This window comes from Nyctereutes procyonoides, unplaced genomic scaffold (genome assembly GCF_905146905.1).
Source record: "Nyctereutes procyonoides isolate TBG_1078 unplaced genomic scaffold, NYPRO_anot_genome, whole genome shotgun sequence".
Lineage (NCBI taxonomy): Eukaryota > Metazoa > Chordata > Mammalia > Carnivora > Canidae > Nyctereutes > Nyctereutes procyonoides.
This window is the reverse complement of record NW_026575140.1, coordinates 41,648,252-41,665,624: the sequence shown is the minus strand read 5'-3', so window position 1 is coordinate 41,665,624 and position 17,373 is coordinate 41,648,252. Positions and strand designations below refer to the sequence as shown.

The 17,373-nt window shown below is 40.9% G+C and overlaps 1 protein-coding gene across 4 annotated transcripts in view; it reads right to left on the bottom strand.

Annotated features, from left to right (window-relative positions):
* The window catches only part of PATJ (PATJ crumbs cell polarity complex component), a 354,647-nt gene that overhangs the window by 15,426 nt on the left and 321,848 nt on the right, over positions 1-17,373 (bottom strand). For all 4 annotated transcript variants that reach the window (XM_055305729.1, XM_055305727.1, XM_055305728.1 and 1 more), the window contains 4 exons: positions 16,618-16,732; positions 15,841-15,878; positions 11,335-11,457; positions 10,496-10,600 (listed from right to left, as the gene is read on the bottom strand). In XM_055305729.1, the coding sequence (XP_055161704.1) occupies positions 10,496-10,600; positions 11,335-11,457; positions 15,841-15,878; positions 16,618-16,732 (381 nt within the window). The remainder of the gene's footprint in view (positions 1-10,495; positions 10,601-11,334; positions 11,458-15,840; positions 15,879-16,617; positions 16,733-17,373) is intronic.

Sequence of the window (17,373 nt, the reverse complement as noted above, 5' to 3'; positions counted from 1 at the left end):
GAATTTGGACTTGGACTCTCAGCTGACCATGCAACAGACCATCCATTATGGAGCTGAGGGAGAAAGTCAGTAAAATATTTTTTCTAAGGTACCTTCAAAAACCAAGACCTGATGGCAACCTCCTTTCTTTGCCCATTTGTTCAATAATTAACAGCACCACGACTACCAAATATCCAAGCACTTACTGTATGCTAAGCACTCTCCTGAGTCCCTGCCAAGGTAGGTACCACTATTATTTCTGTATTTTAGACAGATGAACCTGGGGCAGAAAGGTTAAGTAATTTTCCCAAGGTCAGTTAAGGAGTGAAGGCTGGATTAATTTCCATGTCATTTCACTCTAAAACCTTGTGCTCTTAGTCTTATGCAGTGTTGAGGGTATAGACCTGGTCTTGGACCTTTACACCAGGCAATGACTCATGCTGCACATGATTAAGGACAGGCTAGATATGATGTCAGGGAGGAAGAGGGGCAGAGAGATAGTTGAACAAGCAGTTGCAAATGGAGCAGATCATATGGCATGTGGTTGGCAACAGGAGGGAAAAGTTCCTCACTCTCACAGAGTATGACAAGAAAGGCTCAGGGCATGGAGGACATATGCCCATGGATATTCCAGGATAGTTTTTTAACTTGTAGATAGACAATATACTTTAAGAGTCCATGAAATCAGCCATATAAATTGTGAAACGAAAGTCACAGTTCTATTTGGGTAAAAATTACATTTTTTTTTTTATTGAGCTAGAGAATATAAAAACACTTCTTTTTAAAAAATAGTTATTTATTTGAGAGAGAGAGAGAGAAAGCACAGAAGCAAGGAGAGAGGTGGAGGGGAGAGGGAGGGAGAAGTAGTTTCCTCACTGAGCAGGGAGCCTGACACAGGCTCAATCACAGGACCCTGGAATCATGACCTGAGCTGAAGGCAGATGCTTAACTGACTGAGCCACCCAAGCACCCCTATAAAACACTATTTTGAAGAAAAACTCACATCCCTCCAAGATCTGAAGGCCTCTGCTCACCTCCAACCCTGAAATAAAAAGGGCCTCCCAGCCACTGATTATATTAAATCCTAGGGGCTTACCTAGGATCCTTGGAACTGTTCAAGTTCCTATTTTGTAGGAATGGAAGCCAGAAGCTAGTTGGGAAATGTGAAGGATTTTCACTGATGAGTCTTTTGTAGAAAGGAAGGAGAAGATAAACTCATCACCCCTAGAATGACTTTATAGCCCCAAGGCATTTGGATTCACCATCCTGGTCTCAGAGTTGATTGGTTTTCCCAGGGATTGACTTGTGAAAGATGATAATCTGATCTTGGAAGGATGTGTATGTTCAGCTGGGTATAAATCCAAGAGATGTGGCCTCTGAGTCTTAGTTTGGTCCTGCATCTGAAGTTCTCTTCTGCCATCAACACCAGGGACTGAACAACATGGAGGTAGGCTGGGAAAGGTCTATTTATGCATTTTGAAGAAGGGAGAAGGCAAACAAATGGGAAGGTTACTAATTTTTAATTTTATTTTTAGATTTTATTTGAGAGAGAGAGTGTATGTGTGTAAGAGTATGAGAGAGCACAAGAGAGCATGCATGAGCAGGAAGGAGAGGTAGAGGGAGAAGCAGACTCCTCACTGAGCAAGGAGACTGATGCAGGACTCCATCCCAGGACCCTGGGATCATGACTCAAGCCAAAGGCAGACACTTAACTGACTGAGCCACCCAGACACCCTTTACTCATTAAAAAAAAATAATAATAAAATAAATCTAGAACTCCTAGGTACAAACTTCTGTGGTAGGTTCTAAGGATAGAGATGGGAGTAGAGGAAACCAAAGGAGTGCAGATGCGTTCCCTCCCTCCAACAGACAGGCTTGCCATTGATGTTATCTAGTGTGTGGGGCAAATATGAACACATGCTGTTCAAAGTGGAGAAAAGTGTGTGGGGGGGAAGGACAGGGTTTCTGGGTAAAGCAAAGAAGGCTTTGAGGTCCTCAGACAATAGGTATAAGGTCTGTGCAACTTGAATATGTGGTTCTAAGTTTATGTTCTTTATTGTTGCACACAGTGCTGCTACATATATATTGGGTGATTCTTTAGGACAATTAGATGTGGAACTGCTGGGTGGTAGGTATGCACAGAGAAAATTTAATCTGAAGCTGTACGTGGCTGCAGCAGTTTAAACTGGACTTTAGTGAAAGTACTTTGTGTCCTTACCTTCTTCCCAACCTTGTTATGATCAGACATTTACTAAGTGCCTACCTGAGGAGAGGGAGGCCACTGGTCTGAAGGAAGATGAGGAGGAAATCCCTGTACCAGAGATGGAGACATGTGAAGTGAAAGAGGAGGAAACCACTCTACCTGAGAGGAGAGAGACTCATGAAATGAAAGAGGAGGAAGTCACTCCACTTGAGAAGGGGGAGACTCATGAAATGAAAAAGAATGAGGGAGCCTCTCTACCTGAGAGGAGGACTTGTGAAATGAAGGATGGGGAAGAAGCTCTACTCTCTGAGTCTAATGAAAAAATGGAGACCTTTGAATCAGTGGAAGAGGAAGAACCAATAAGGATGTTTCCCCCTCCAACTCCTCTTGCCCCTCACAACCTGTTTCCTCCTCCAACTCCCCTTGCCCCTCACTCTGTATTTCCCCCTCCAACTCCTCTTGCCTTTGAATCAGTGGAAGAAGAAGAACCAATAAGGATGTTTCCTCCTCCAACTGCCCCTGCCCCTCACTCCGTATTTCCCCCTCCAACTCCCCTTGCCCCTCACAATGTGTTTCCCCCTCCAAATGGATTTCCTCATCAAACTGTATTTTCCCCTTCAAGAGGGTATTTGTTCTGATATACTTTCTCATGGCTTGGTTTCTTGTGGCATTTAATAAGCAAAACTAATTCAGTCAATTATATGTTCTATATTGAATGATGTATGTCTAATACTTTTCTAACGAGTAATAAAGCACAGGTTTTTATTGCACAGGACCCTGGGATGAGTACCTTTCCTTAAAAATAGGTTTGAGGGATTGCTTTGGAGAATTGAAGTTGGAATATCTTCCAGATAAGGATTATCACAATTCACAAAAGCTTGAGCTCCTTGCTTAGAACTTTACTGAGCTGTTGATCATGTAGAAGAGTAAGATTAGCCCTTAGATTTGTTAGGACTCAAATCTTGCAGTACAAAATACAAACTCAGCACTCACATCCAACCTGGATCCTAGATCCATAGTGTGTATGCTGAAAACCAACAGGAAGGCTGTCAGGTTGAGGTGATCTCTGAGAAAGCTGGCATCTTAAAATGGGGCACAGAGGAGAACAATCAAGAAAAGCTTGCCTTGTCCTACACCTGGAATTTGGTGTAACTTAATGAAGTAAAAAGCACATCTGCTTCAAGTTTTTATTTAGAATTGAATGACACTGATTCCAGTGATGACATAATATACTGACTTCAATATATCTGTTTTAAAAATATAATGGTCAAATGTTTTGGAGTGAAAGAAGGAACAGAGTGATTGCTAGTCACATCACCACCTAGTGGCACATACTTTGAGTAAGTGCCACCTGGAAAACCACTCCACTTGCAGGTTTTGTCTTTGGTTTTTTTGAAGATTTTATTTATTTGAGGGAGAGTGAACAAGAGAGGAGCAGTGAGAAGGGCAGAGGGACAGAGGGAGAGGAAGAAGCAGACTCCCCACTGAGCATGCAGCCCCAAGTGGGGCTCCATCACAGGTCTCTGGGATCATGACCTGAGCTGAAGGCAGACACTTAACCCACTGAGCCACCCAGGCATCCCCACTTCCAGGGTTTTAAAAACATTAGCATCTGCTGACCTCAAGCCTATGCTATAAAAACAATAAAATGCCATTTATCCAATGCTTACCATTGGCAATCCACTGTTTTTATTAAACATTGCATCTCACTTAGATCTCACAGCAACCTTGGAAGAAAGGTGCTATGATTCCTATTTATTGAAAACCGTGAGTTAAGTGAGAGGACTCACACAACACACAACTTTCTGACACTAAAGCCTACTTGTTCTACATGTAGAACTTCCACTGGTCTTCATTTCAACGTTAAACCTTGAGCTCTTTGTCCTTTTCCTGGAGCTTACCACTCCCTTCCTGGCATTACTTTGGCTTTCTATCCATCATGACCTCCATAGATCAGCTGCTTACATATTAGAAACACCTGGGAAGCTTTAGCCTTTCTCAAAATCCATGCATGCCACTCCCCAGACCAGAAACCCTCCTTTAATGATCTATGTGCCTTTTAGATGCTTGCCCTGCACCCTCCATCACACACCTTTTCCATTCCTAACCCAATCCATCTTTCTCTAGTAGAATTTGTCTGGATTAAATTGGTAACTGTGATAAGTTCTGTATAAATTCATATCTTAACTTGATCAGCATAGCTCAGCAACCCATTCAACGTGACCCAACACTTACTAGGCTAGGCCCTGTGCTAGGGGCACAGACATTACTTTAGATAAATTTATGGTCTCGGGAAAATGACCCCAGGCACTCCCTATTCTTCAACTTCTTGGTTGGAGAGTTTTTTTTTTTTTTTTCTTTTTAAGATTTTATTTTGAGAGAGCACAAGTGACAGGAGAGGAAGAAGCAGATTCCCTGCTGAGCAGGGAGCCTGGTGCGGGGCTCAATCCCAGGACCCCGGGATCATGACCTGAGCCAAAGGCAAATGCTTATCTGACTGAGCAACCCAGACATGCCTGTTGGAGAGTTTCTAAACAAAGGATTTCACAAGATTTATCAAGAGGGGATGAAGGTTGATTAACATGGATATTCCAGGCATGGAGAATAACATGCTTTACTCTCTAAATAATGCACCACTCCAGTGGGTCTCAGGTTGGCCTCTGATCTGACTGCAGAATCAGTGATCATCACTGCATTTTTTTTTCTTTTAAAGATATCTCTACACCCAAAATGGGGCTTGGACTTATAAGCCCGAGATCAAGAGTCTCATGTTTTACCAACTGAACCAGCCAGGCGCCCCTTCACTGTAAAATTTTTAATCTTTTTCAGAGGTAACATTATCCCTACCTTGTCTTCTATTTCCTTTGCTCCCAACTGTTCCTTTGCTCTCTACTGACTTGCCATCAAGTCCGAAAGAAAACAAGTTTCTTTAAAGACTGCCAATGACTTCTCTATCAGTTGTAGTGACTTTCCTGGTTTTATTTACTTCTGCTTCCTTGGTAATTATGCTATTCTTAAAATTCCTCTCTTTCAGTGACTAGTAGAACCTGTACTCTTGACTCTTGGTTCTTTTCTATTTTATTTTTCCAGGCTATTTCTTTTTGTGTGCACATGTAAAAAATTAAATAGTACAGCACATGATAAAAAATTCATCAGTGTCACTTTTTAGAGACACACTAAACATTTCTCTTTTCAATTCGAGGTATAAGCTAAGTAATATGCTTATAAGCCTATTTTGAAATTTATCATCTTGTTGATATCTATCAACTCCCTATTTCAACAGATGAAATATTCCAGTGGATGAAAATTCAGCTTGCCAAACTCTTCCACTTTATATTATTATTTTAAAGTTCTACTTGTTTCCTGTGTTTCTTTAAATATACTTAAACCTCTGCAGTTCTAACAATTTCCAACAACCTCCTTTCTTATTTCAACTTTAAAGATTTACTTCTCATATTTTCCTCTTCATCAACACATCCCAAAAAACTGTGATACTAACATTTTATGCATCAGGATGTTGGGTTGTATTGGTTTTATTATTATGACTTAGGGTATTTATATAAATATTACTTATACTGAGTCAACTACTGTACTACATTCCTTTTCTTGGTACAAGCTTCTTTTCTCCAAGGTAACAATGATCTCATTTTGTTTAATTTTTATATACTTAGCGCTGAGTCCCAAAATTTTCCCAGTGATCTCAAACTTCCAATTTAGTTAAAGAGATGAGATAATTCATCTGTTCCTCTTCTTTCCTTTTGATACAGAGGCATATCTCTTAGAATCTCTTCTCCTGTTTCAGTTTGGGCAAGCTGTTCTCTATGCCCACTACACAACTGTCCTGGTACTTCCATGTTTTTCAGCATTGAATCCTCTGGTTTCCCTCTTTCTTTTCTTTCTTACTGACTCTTTTGCTGGAGTAAATCCTAAAGTAACTTTCTCAGAAATAAGCTGCTGAAAAAGAGGTGCCATTTGAATCTCTTATTCTTTGGTAAGCAGCTTATGCTTTTCCCTTTAAAGTTTCAGAATGTATGTAGGTATTATACTTATTTATCCTGCTTATTGATTCATGGACTGTAAGCTAAGATTTCTTCCTTCCTTTCTTTCTGTTTTTCTTTTTGCAATTCCTCTTTGTTAGATATTGAATCTCCTGAATTAATCCCAGGTCTTACTTTTTCTCTTCCGTTTTCAGTTGAGGGTTCAAAAAAAGGTCCGTTTTCTCTATATTATCTTAATAAATATGACATCTCTCTCTCTCTCTCTCTCTCTCTCCAAAGCAGCAGTTGGACCCTCTTAATCAATTTTTTTGTGTTCTGAAGAATGTCTTCAAAGGGCCTCCCAAACTACTTTGTGAACAGACCCTTACTGAACCTCCCTGATTTCAGACTCTCTTCTTCTTCTGTCTCCAAGCCTTTGTCCTATCTTTGTCACCACTTTTTTCATTTATTTACTCAACCAATTATTTATGATATACAATGTGCCAGGCAGTGTGGATGGCAACAATGAAAAGCCTCAGATGGCTTTATTTACCCTATTCCCACCAGTGAAATCTCTCCTAGCATTGGCAGTATATTTCCTCTGCCTACTGGACATTTCCACCTGGATGTCTCAAACTATAATGTTCTTTCCCAATGTACTCTTCCCATATTCCCTAGTTTAGTCAGTTCTACCTCAATCCACCCATTCTACATTCTACTACACTCTTGAATGTTTGCAAAATCTCTTAATGGACCCAAAACAAGCCTCACAAATTCCTTTAGGAATACAAGATCTTTGATATGCTCTTTGTATCTTCTGTGTTCTCTCTCTCTCTTTTTTTTAAGATTTTATTTATTTATTCATGACACACACACACACACACAGAGGCAGAGACACAGGCAAAGGGAGAAGCAAGATCCACACAGGGAGCCTGATGTGGGACTCGATCCTGGGACCCCAGGATCATGCTCTGGGCTGAAGGCAGGCGCTAAACTGCTGAGCCACCCAGCGATCTCCTGTATCTTCTATGTTCTCAAAGAAAGATGTAAAAAAAAAAAAAGTCTAGCAGAGAGTCTGGGTAAGTTACCTGCTTTTGTTCAAAAAATGAGTGGGAAAAATTAGAGAGGGTGACAAAACATGAGCGACTCCTAATTCTGGGAAATGAACAAGGGGTAGTGGAAGGGGAGGCAGGCAGGGGGATGAGGTGACTGGGTGACGGGCACTGAGGAGGGCACTTGATGGGATGAGCATTGGGTATTATACTATACGTTGGCAAATCGAAATTCAATAAAAAAAATATATAAAGGTTTTATGGCCATTCTACAGACAAAACAGTTTAACCAAACCATCAGACTACATAAGCAAATATAATTGGGAATATTTAAAATGACCCTTTGTAGCCACATCAATCTCCACTGACCAATATAAGATTGAGAATAAGAAACCATCAGGCTTTAAGGGCAGAAATATCTACCTCCTTATTACAGCCAGAGACAGCAATTTATACCGTGCAGAGAAGCTTCTGGAAGTGTTAGTCTTCTCTTCCACTCTTTCCCCTTCACCATCCTGCAGTCTGCTGACCCAGACCTTAATCTTCCCTGTGCAACCAGAAGTTGCTGACTGCTTTGCATGATACACCGACAGTAAGTCTTTTCCACATCATCAGACACAATTACCTGACCTTCTCTACTGCTCTGCCGATGAGCTGGCTCACCTGATGATAAAAATAATTACCTATTGCCAAGTCAGCTGTAATAACTCTATTGCTGGTACTATATGCACATTGTTCTAATTAAGGCAAATACACTATGTAACTTTGATGTAGGACCTAAGAGTTCTCTGGGTTTTGTGTCTAGAGCCTTTGGCAGTACATATGCTCCATCTCAACTGTGTAGATTATAACGGTAAAAATCTCAAAGGATTCCATTAAGATTTTAATAGTACAGTTTAGAAAATAACACTATCAACTAATGTGATTAATGCAAGAGAAGATTTTTAAAACTAAATGTCATTTTCTTAAAATACAGAAATAGGAAAAATAAGGAACTCCTGCAAAGGTATGTTAATTGTGGCAATCTGAGTGAAGTGTTAATTCTGCATGGGAGAGCTTCACTTCATTGCCATTTAAGGTGCTTTTATAGTTAATGGTACATTTCATTTCTTTGTGAAGAAGGTGGAGCTGAGCAAGTTATATCGGTGTATGAAAATACCAGTAATAATTGATTTCGCTAAGGGAGACGTTTTTGTCTTGCCATAATTATTAGTTCAAATAGCTTCCTTTTACTTTTTTATTTTATTTTTAAAGATTTTATTTATTTATTCATGAGAGACAGAGAGAGAGAGAGAGAGAGAGAGAGAGAGAGAGGCAGAGACACAGGCAGAGGGAGAAGCAGGCTCCATGCAGGGAGCCCGATGTGGGACTCGATGGGGGACTTGATCCCGGGGCTTCAGGATCAGGCCCTGGGCTGAAGGCAGCACTAAACTGCTGAGCCACCTGGGTTGCCCAAACAGCTTCCTTTTAAAATTGTGTAAACTTATAGACCCCAGTCTGAGATTGAGGAGTTGTGCTTTTAGGCCTCTAGGGGTCAGCATAACTCGGAGGAAGAGAAAGTGCAGCAAAGAAAAATCAAGGAAGTGCAGGGTCTGACCATTACCAAGGTGGGGTGGAAGGAGGAAAGTGAGGTGACAGCATAAGTTCCATTGAAAGTGAGGACTAGGAGTAGAGGGAAAGCTGACTCTACAGCTGGTCCACATTGCGTCCTGGTTTGCGTTCAGCAGAAATCAGGGACCCAAATCACTAATATGTTGCCTATCACATAAACTCCCTTGAAACTACTGAGAGTATTTTTATGATCCCCTTCATACATGCTGAAAGTTGTTCACTTTTTTTTTCAAAGGATTGATTTATTTATTTTAGAGAGAGAGAGAGAACGCGGAGGGGGAAGTGGGGGAGAGAGAGAGAATCTCAAGCAGACTCCCCTCTGAGCGTGGAGCCCAACATGGGGCTCTACCCCAGGACCCTGAGATCATGACCCAAGCTGAAATCAAGAGTTGGACACTTAACCAACTGAACCACCCAGGCGTCCCATTTTTTTTTTTTTACTTTTGTAATGTCTGTTTTGGCCCTTTGGATTTAGACAATTGAAGTGCAAGAGTTAAGCAACACAGATCAGTTCTCCCCGATATAATGGCTTTTCAGTTTGGAATTATTATTATTTTCAAGATTTTATTTTTTTTATTTTTATTTTTTTAATTTTTATTTATGATAGTCACATAGGGAGAGAGAGGCAGAGATCTAGGCAGAGGGAGAAGCAGGCTCCATGCACCGGGAGCCCGACGTGGGATTCGATCCTGGGTCTCCAGGATCAGGCCCTGGGCCAAAGGCAGGCGCCAAACCGCTGCGCCACCCAGGGATCCCTCAAGATTTTATTTTTAAGTAATTTTGACACCCAATGTGAGGCTCAAACTTGCAACCCTGAGATCAAGAGCTTCATGTTCTACTGACTGAGCTAGCCAGGTGCTCCTGAAATTATCATTTTAAGGCTAGAAACGATCTGAGAGGCTGGCTAGCCCTCTCTAAGATACTAAATGGTGGTTTTTTTTTTATCCTTTTTACCTATAAACCATTCAATACTACCTGCAGAAGTGTGGTGATTATAATCATACATTTTGGGAGATACTCATTAGCAAAACTCACTGCGGCATCATGCTCATGCCTCTCACTGCACCACATCAATCTCAGAGACATGTGGAGTGCTGAAATATAAGGAGGGGTAATGAACAGCACACCTCCTTTCTACTTCCTGCTATATTTCCCTGTGCATCTGGACAATAGTCTTGGGGACCACAGCTGATAAATAATTGTCTGCCTCAGTTGATGACAACCACACAGTGAGAATTTAACAGTGTTGGCAATCATTTATGCTATGGGAAGAAGAGCATTGTATTTTATCCTTCCTATAAAGGGAGTGGAAGAAACCGTGTTTGGGCAGTTCGGTAACAGTTTTGGGGCATAAGAAAAGAAATCATTTCCTATTCCTCACAAACTTTGATTTACAAAAGAATGCTGGAAGCTAAAAGCCTTGTTGATTTATCATGTGAAGCAAAGAGTAATTTTTCTCTCCTTGTTATGCTTTCATATAATCATGCTCACTGCCTGTATGGGTGGCATTAAAGAATTTCTGAATAAAAATAATAATTTCTTGCTTTCAACCTTCATAATTCACATCAGCAAGCACCCTGCTGGGCGGTGATGCCTACTGCCAGTGACGCTCAATCTTTTTTGCACGCCACTTATCTGCCTCAAGCAGCTGCATGTTCCATTGATGGCAATACCTGCAGGATAATGCGCCCGTAGGCGTTCTTCAGCAGATTAACCACATCCGCGTGAGACAGCCCATCCAAAGGTTGCCCATTAATGCTGACAATCCGATCTCCAACCTGGAAGTACAAAAGTGGTAGAAAATCACTATCATTAAGAAAAATTAAATTTGAGAAGAATGCTTAAAATTCTTTGTAAGTCATATTTCCCATTTGTGGCTATTGTGAAGATTCTGTGTTTCTACTGTGTATGCATGTTCCAGAAGCATGAGGAATTTTTATGGCTCTCCCCAAATACAGACCAATCAGAGAAACAAGAAGGGGGTCAGATTTGATTATGGGAAGGCACGGCAGGCCACTTTTGTATTTTGGCAATGGTGGTGATTCATACATCCATTCACCAGTAATAGTGAGGCATACAAATTAACTGTTCAATAAAGCTCTAATGAGGAAGCCAAATGTTTTCTCCTTTATTTTTCTACCTAAGTTAAGATGAAGGGGCAATGAGGGGAAAAAAAATCATAAGAACGTTCATTCTTCTGGTTGAAGGACGATTCTACGGTCAAATCTCTCCGAGGTGAAAATTAATTCCGGGTGGAATGAAGTGCTAAAAATGGTATGGGAGGCTTTGCAAATGAGCTGCAATTTCTTCTTTCATCGAGAAGCTTTGATACAAACAATAAGATTTTTATATGCCCAGGGACCTAATGAATTTTAGGTGTAAACTTTCTCTAATGCATCTTGCCCTCAGCGAGGGTCTCCGTTGGAATTCCAACTTGAAATAAAGCGCCAGTGGCTGCAACTCTGTCTCCCAATACATGCTGTTAGCACTTCACCATTCTCCTTTTGTTTACCTTAAGCTTCTGGGTACGTGCAGCCACACCACTGGCCTGAATCATGGCAATAAATATTGGGATGTCTCCTAAGGGACTTCCTTTTCCTCCGGCAATACTGATTCCAAGGGCATCACTGAGCTCCTAAAGAAAGAAGGAAAACACAGTGTATTTAATAAAAAAACACAACCTCATTGCTCCTGGATAGCTGCTGAACAAAATCCTTCCATGATGCAGCAGGCCAGGGTAACAGAGAAGTTAAGTGCAGTGTGTTTGGAGTCAGAAAGACCTGTGCTTCAGCTCTAGAACTCAGTGAGCTGGGGGTGGGGCCGAGGGGGCAGTGTATCTTAAGGCAGTTCCTTAAGCTCTTAGAGCTTCTGTCGTTATGCTGGTCTGAGGATTAAATGAGATGATACAGTGCAGTCCTAGCCTACAAAGGAGGCTCAATAAAAGGCAACAGTAGGAGTAAAAACAACAACAAAAAAAATACAAAACAACCCTATGTTACTGCTCAGTTTAGTGGCCAATTTTGATGCAGACTTGGCAAGTATGTTCTCATATGGTGTTTATGATTAAACTGCCACACATATCATGCTCTTCTGGGTGTGAACAAACACACTTGGCTGTAAAAGAGCTGCACGGCTGCATTACAACAAAGGATCCGAGAGGACACCCACTGTAATGACAACGGAGTTTGCAGAGAGCAGTGAGACGCGCCCGGGAACGCCCGCTAAGACTGCGCGGAGGCAGCCTGGTTCACTGGGACCTTGGTGAAGAGGGCCTGGCCCTCGTCCACGTCCGAGCACATTGGTAGCACTGGGTGACAACTTTAAAAATCACTGAAAGGGGACGCCTGGGTGGCTCAGTGGTTGAGCATCTGCCTTTGGCCCAGGGCGTGATCCTGGAGTCCCAGGATCGAGTCCCCCATCGGGCTTCCTGCATGGAGCCTGCTTCTCCCTCTGCCTCTCTCTCTCTCTGTGTCTTTCATGAATAAATAAATAAAATATTTAAAAAGAAATAAAATAAAAATCACTGAAAGAACGACTGTGGAGTTCCAGTTTCATTGTGGTGGCATTTGCACAAACTGTAGCCTCTCTGACCTGCTGAGCAAAACGGACAACTCTGTCAAACACAGGAAATAACGAACTACCTGAGGCTTCTGAAAAGTCATGGAACCAACAAACCTGGGGGACAGGCAAAAACCTGGAGACCAAGCAGCAGGGGGTGACACCTCCTTGCTGTTTTCCTGAAGGTGAGGCTGCTCAGGGAGTCACTCCCTGACCCCAGTGCCTGTCTGGCCCCATCTTCCAGGCCAGAGGAGCCAGGCAGGGGGGCCCCGGCGGGGGGCGGTCTTGGCCTCTTCTGTAGGCTCAGGCCGCACTGGTGGCCCGTGAATAAAGGAAGGAAGGAAGCTGGTATCTAGGGAGCCTGAGAAGGGGAGCCCTCTATCTCTGGGAGGGAACCCACAGAAGTCTCAGGCTTCATTCTAAGCTACACATGTGCAGGGCAGACTGACACAGGGCACACCTGGGATGTGGGCCACTGCTCAGGAACCAAACAGCGACTCTCCTCAGAGTCTACACGGCAGAGCGTTCATGAGGTCCCGGGATAAAGTCCTAAATTACTCAGTATGCAAAGAAAATATGTCCCATTTTTTTTTTTCAGTTCTTTAAAAGATGCAGGGCAGTGAGGAGTAAAAAATGACAACATGGTTTGGTGGGGTTCTCAATTTATGTAAATGTCAACATAGGCATAAATATTAGTGGTGTGGTTGTGGACTTATATGGTCCCGGGATAAAGTCCTAAATTACTCAGTATGCAAAGAAAATATGTCCCATTTTTTTTTTTCAGTTCTTTAAAAGATGCAGGGCAGTGAGGAGTAAAAAATGACAACATGGTTTGGTGGGGTTCTCAATTTATGTAAATGTCAACATAGGCATAAATATTAGTGGTGTGGTTGTGGGACTTATATGGTAGTAAGACTTTTGAAGTTTTAACTGATTATTTAAAAATATACACAGCTTAGTGTGCTTCAGTTTTACCTCATAAAGTTGGAAAATGGGAAAAGAACAAAATGACAACAAAAATCATAAATGAAAGAACTTCAAAAACCCATGTCACATAAGTGTGAGGAATTACTATTTATTATTAATTATACTTTTAGGGACGCCTGGGTGGCTCAGCGGTTGAGCGCCTGCCTTCGGCCCAGAGTGTGATCCCGGGGTCCTGGGATGGAGTCCCGCATTGGGGTCCCTGCATGGAACCTGCCTCTCTGTCTGTGTCTCTCATGAATAAATAAATAAAAATCTTTAAAAATAAATAATAATGCTTTAAATGCTGCCATGTCAGGCCTATAAAAGAAGAATGGCAAAGCTGACCTCTCCAGTCATGGGTAGTTTATACCTGGTTTCGGACGACTTTATGTCTAGCTTATATTTTTTGAGTGCATCAATAGTAAAGCAAAGCATGCAAAATGGCAAGATGCGCTTCATCACAAATGTTTCTGCTTGGAACATGTGTGGGACAATACCGTTGCTGGGAGCAGCCCTTTTATAAAAGCCTGTAAAAAAGAGTGGCTGAAATAACTAAGGAAACATAAAATTATATATATATATAAGACTTACCATTTATTTGAGAGAGAGAGAGCACATGTGAGCCGGAGCAGGAGGGGTAGAGAGAAGGAGGGAAATTCAAGCAGACTTTGCTGCTGAGCTCCTAGGCTGACGAGGGGCTCAATCTCACCACTGTGAGATTACGACCTAGTCGAAACCAAGAGTTGGATGCTCAATCAACTGCACCACCCAGGCACTCCCATGAAATGATATTTTATAAACCTTGGAATGAGGAGAGATTTATAGAATAACTTGGCTTTGTTTAAATCCATCATAATGCTTCTGTAATTTAACTATGTACATACTGGCAAATTTAACTTTCCCATCATAGGAACACCTGGGTTGCCACACTGATGGAACGATACTAGGAACAAATAAAGCAGATTTACTTCAAGTTGTAGTCAATAATAATGGATGCCACTTGCTGGACATTTATGATGCATAAGTACTATGCCAAGTATACTACTTGCATTATCTCATTTAATCCATACAAAAAGATTTACCTTGTGAGGTCAGTGTTGTCATCCTCAGTCTATAGATGAGAAAACTTGAGCAAGTTGTCAAAGGCCATAGAGCTAATAAATGCTAGAGTGCTTTCAAACACAGCTATGACTGATTCCAGAGAACTAAGTTATGCTAAATATCGCTGCAGTTGAACCATGATTATAACAAGGAGATATATATATGTGTTAGTACTTCTTGAATCCCAAATTTATTTATTTATTTATTTTTTTAAGGAATTTTTCCTCATTTAATTTTTTTAATTCAATTTTTATTTATTTTTGATAGTCGCAAAGAGAGAGAGAGAGAGAGAGAGAGAGAGAGAGAGAGAGACACAGGCAGAGGGAGAAGCAGGCTCCATGCACCGGGAGCCCAACGTGGGATTCGATCCTGGGTCTCCAGGATCGTGCCCTGGGCCAAAGGCAGGCGCTAAACCGCTGTGCCACCCAGGGATCCCTTGAATCCGAAATTTAATGGTTAAAAGTGATCAAAATAAAGTACTTTCCAATATTCTAGGTATCATACAAGAGTTTGAAAATCAGGATATGACCACTTTAAGAACCTAAATATATCTTACACAATCTTTTCAGGAAGGCAATTTAGCAATATGTATCAAAGCCTTTAAATAATAGGTGTGGCTTTGGACTCAATAATTTCATGTCTAGGAATGAGTCCCGAGGAAATCACCCAAGATATAGACAAAAAGAAAATCAAAGATGTTGCTATAAGAACAAAGGTTGAGAAGTATGCTAATTGTTTAGTAGGAGAAAGCTGATTATGAAAATTACAGCACAGTTATATGATGGAATACTATGCAACCAATAAAAATCATGCTATACGCCATCAAAAAATACTAGCATGGCTAAAAGTTCATGCTTTAAAGTGAAGAAGATAGGGGCACCTGGGTGTTGCAGTTAGTTAAGCTTCTGACTCTTGATTTTTGGCTCAGCTTATGTCTCAGGGTCCTGGGATCAGGCCCCACATAGGGCTCCATACTCTGCCAGGAGTCAGCTTGAGATTCCCTCCTTCTGTACCCCCCACCTCATGCTCGTAAATGCTCACTCACTCTCTCTCTCCCTCTCTAAATAAATACAATCTTAAAAAAAAAATTAAAGTCAAAAGACAAGCTACAAGAGTATGTTTAATAGGATACCATTTTGGGGGGAGTTGTTTTATAAAACTTAAACATGCACAAAACATAGCAGATGGGACATACCAAAAAATTCACAGGGGTCCCCTATGTGTCTTTTTTGTATTTTTCTAAGTCTATTTATGCTATGTAGACTACTTAATTCCTTCAGAGCACACTTAACTTAAAAGAGCACACTAACAAGCCAACAAATTGTATTGAGGAGGAAATATACATTTTAGGCAAATATAACAAACCAGAAAAAATACCAAATTATTGACTTACCCTGATTATCTCAACAGTCCTTGGTCCCATATCCGTGCCTATAAATAATGAAGCGATGCAATTAACTTTTTAAAATTAAGAAGTAACATAAGATTTAATATTCTCCCATAAAAACAGTATCATTTTCTAGGCCTTTCAAGAGAGAATACAAAGAGGCATTACATTCTTTCTCAAAATCCAAACTGGCAACCACTGATTAGGGGCTATTTTAAAGAGGGCTTCTGTTTGAGGTAGATGTCATAACCATGTGGTCTGACAAAAGCTGATGGTGGTACTAGCAGCTGCCCAGGATATGGTGCTTAAGTGGCTTGGAGGGGTTGACTGACTGGGTTTCACTGTTACATTTTCCTGCCTTAATGGAAGACAACACTCTCCTCAAAGAAAGACTTAAAGACACCCCTTGCTGTGCCCCACCCACAATGGTATATGCACTTTTGACCTTCCTCAAGTGACCTGTAATTTGAAATTTTTCTCTTTGGAAATGGTTTTTCTTTATAAGGTACTTTAGATTTCTGCTTTCCTGTTTTCCATGTAATTGGTATAAAGTTAAAGGCACATACCCAAAATGAATCTCTATGGCTTTACTTTCTTTAGAACAGGCTTTTCATAAAGCTTGGGGCTTATGGGCACATGTTTGAAGATTTAAACACATCTGAATTGAAGGTGAAGAGATTGTTTTTAAAAAATATTTAATATTTTTAAAAATTTGGGTAGCAGAGTTTTTTTTTTTTTTTTTTTTTTTTTTTTTTTTTTGCTGGAGGCATGTCCAACTAATACCTGAAGTTTTTAGGGAAGGATCTGTAGCTCTTTTTGTGCCGACCAGGTTTTGCAGGCTGGTGATGACAGGAGCCAGGGAGGGATGGAAGCTGCTGTGGGTGCTGTGCTGGCTCCCCTGGAAAGGAAACCTGGTGGTCAGCTGTGCTGAGACACTGACGCGGTCTTAAAAATACTTAGTATCTTAATTACCAAAGTAGCCATAAGCATGTAATAGAAAATTCTGTAGAGGCTAAAAGGGAAAACATAAATGACCCCTACTCACATTCTTACCACTCTGACCCAATCCCACCTGACATTTTTCCATTGCTTTCCCCATTACATGTGCTTTTATATATGGTTTCAATCACCAAGATAGAAAACATGCAATAATTTAAGCTTTTCTTGCTCCACATGAAGTCAAAAACATTTTCCTAGGTTGTTACATAGTGTTTATATATGATCAGTTAATGGCATTCTGTGTCATTTGGGGCTACAGTCAACATTTATTACCTTATTACCCAAATTGCGTGATCTGTTTTGCTAAAATAACTATAATGAAATCTTGACTAACAGAAGCTTTCTCCTCAGCTGTAGGGGAAAGCAGCAAATGTCAAGGGAACATACTGTTTTAGGAATGGGTTAAATTTTTTTTTCTCAAAGATTTTCCTGGAATCAGTGGTAACTGAGTCCAATTAGTTATACTTCCATTATTGTCCTTTTTATTCATTTAAATAGATATTTGGGATCTATGTTATATAGTCAATATAGCTAGTAGCT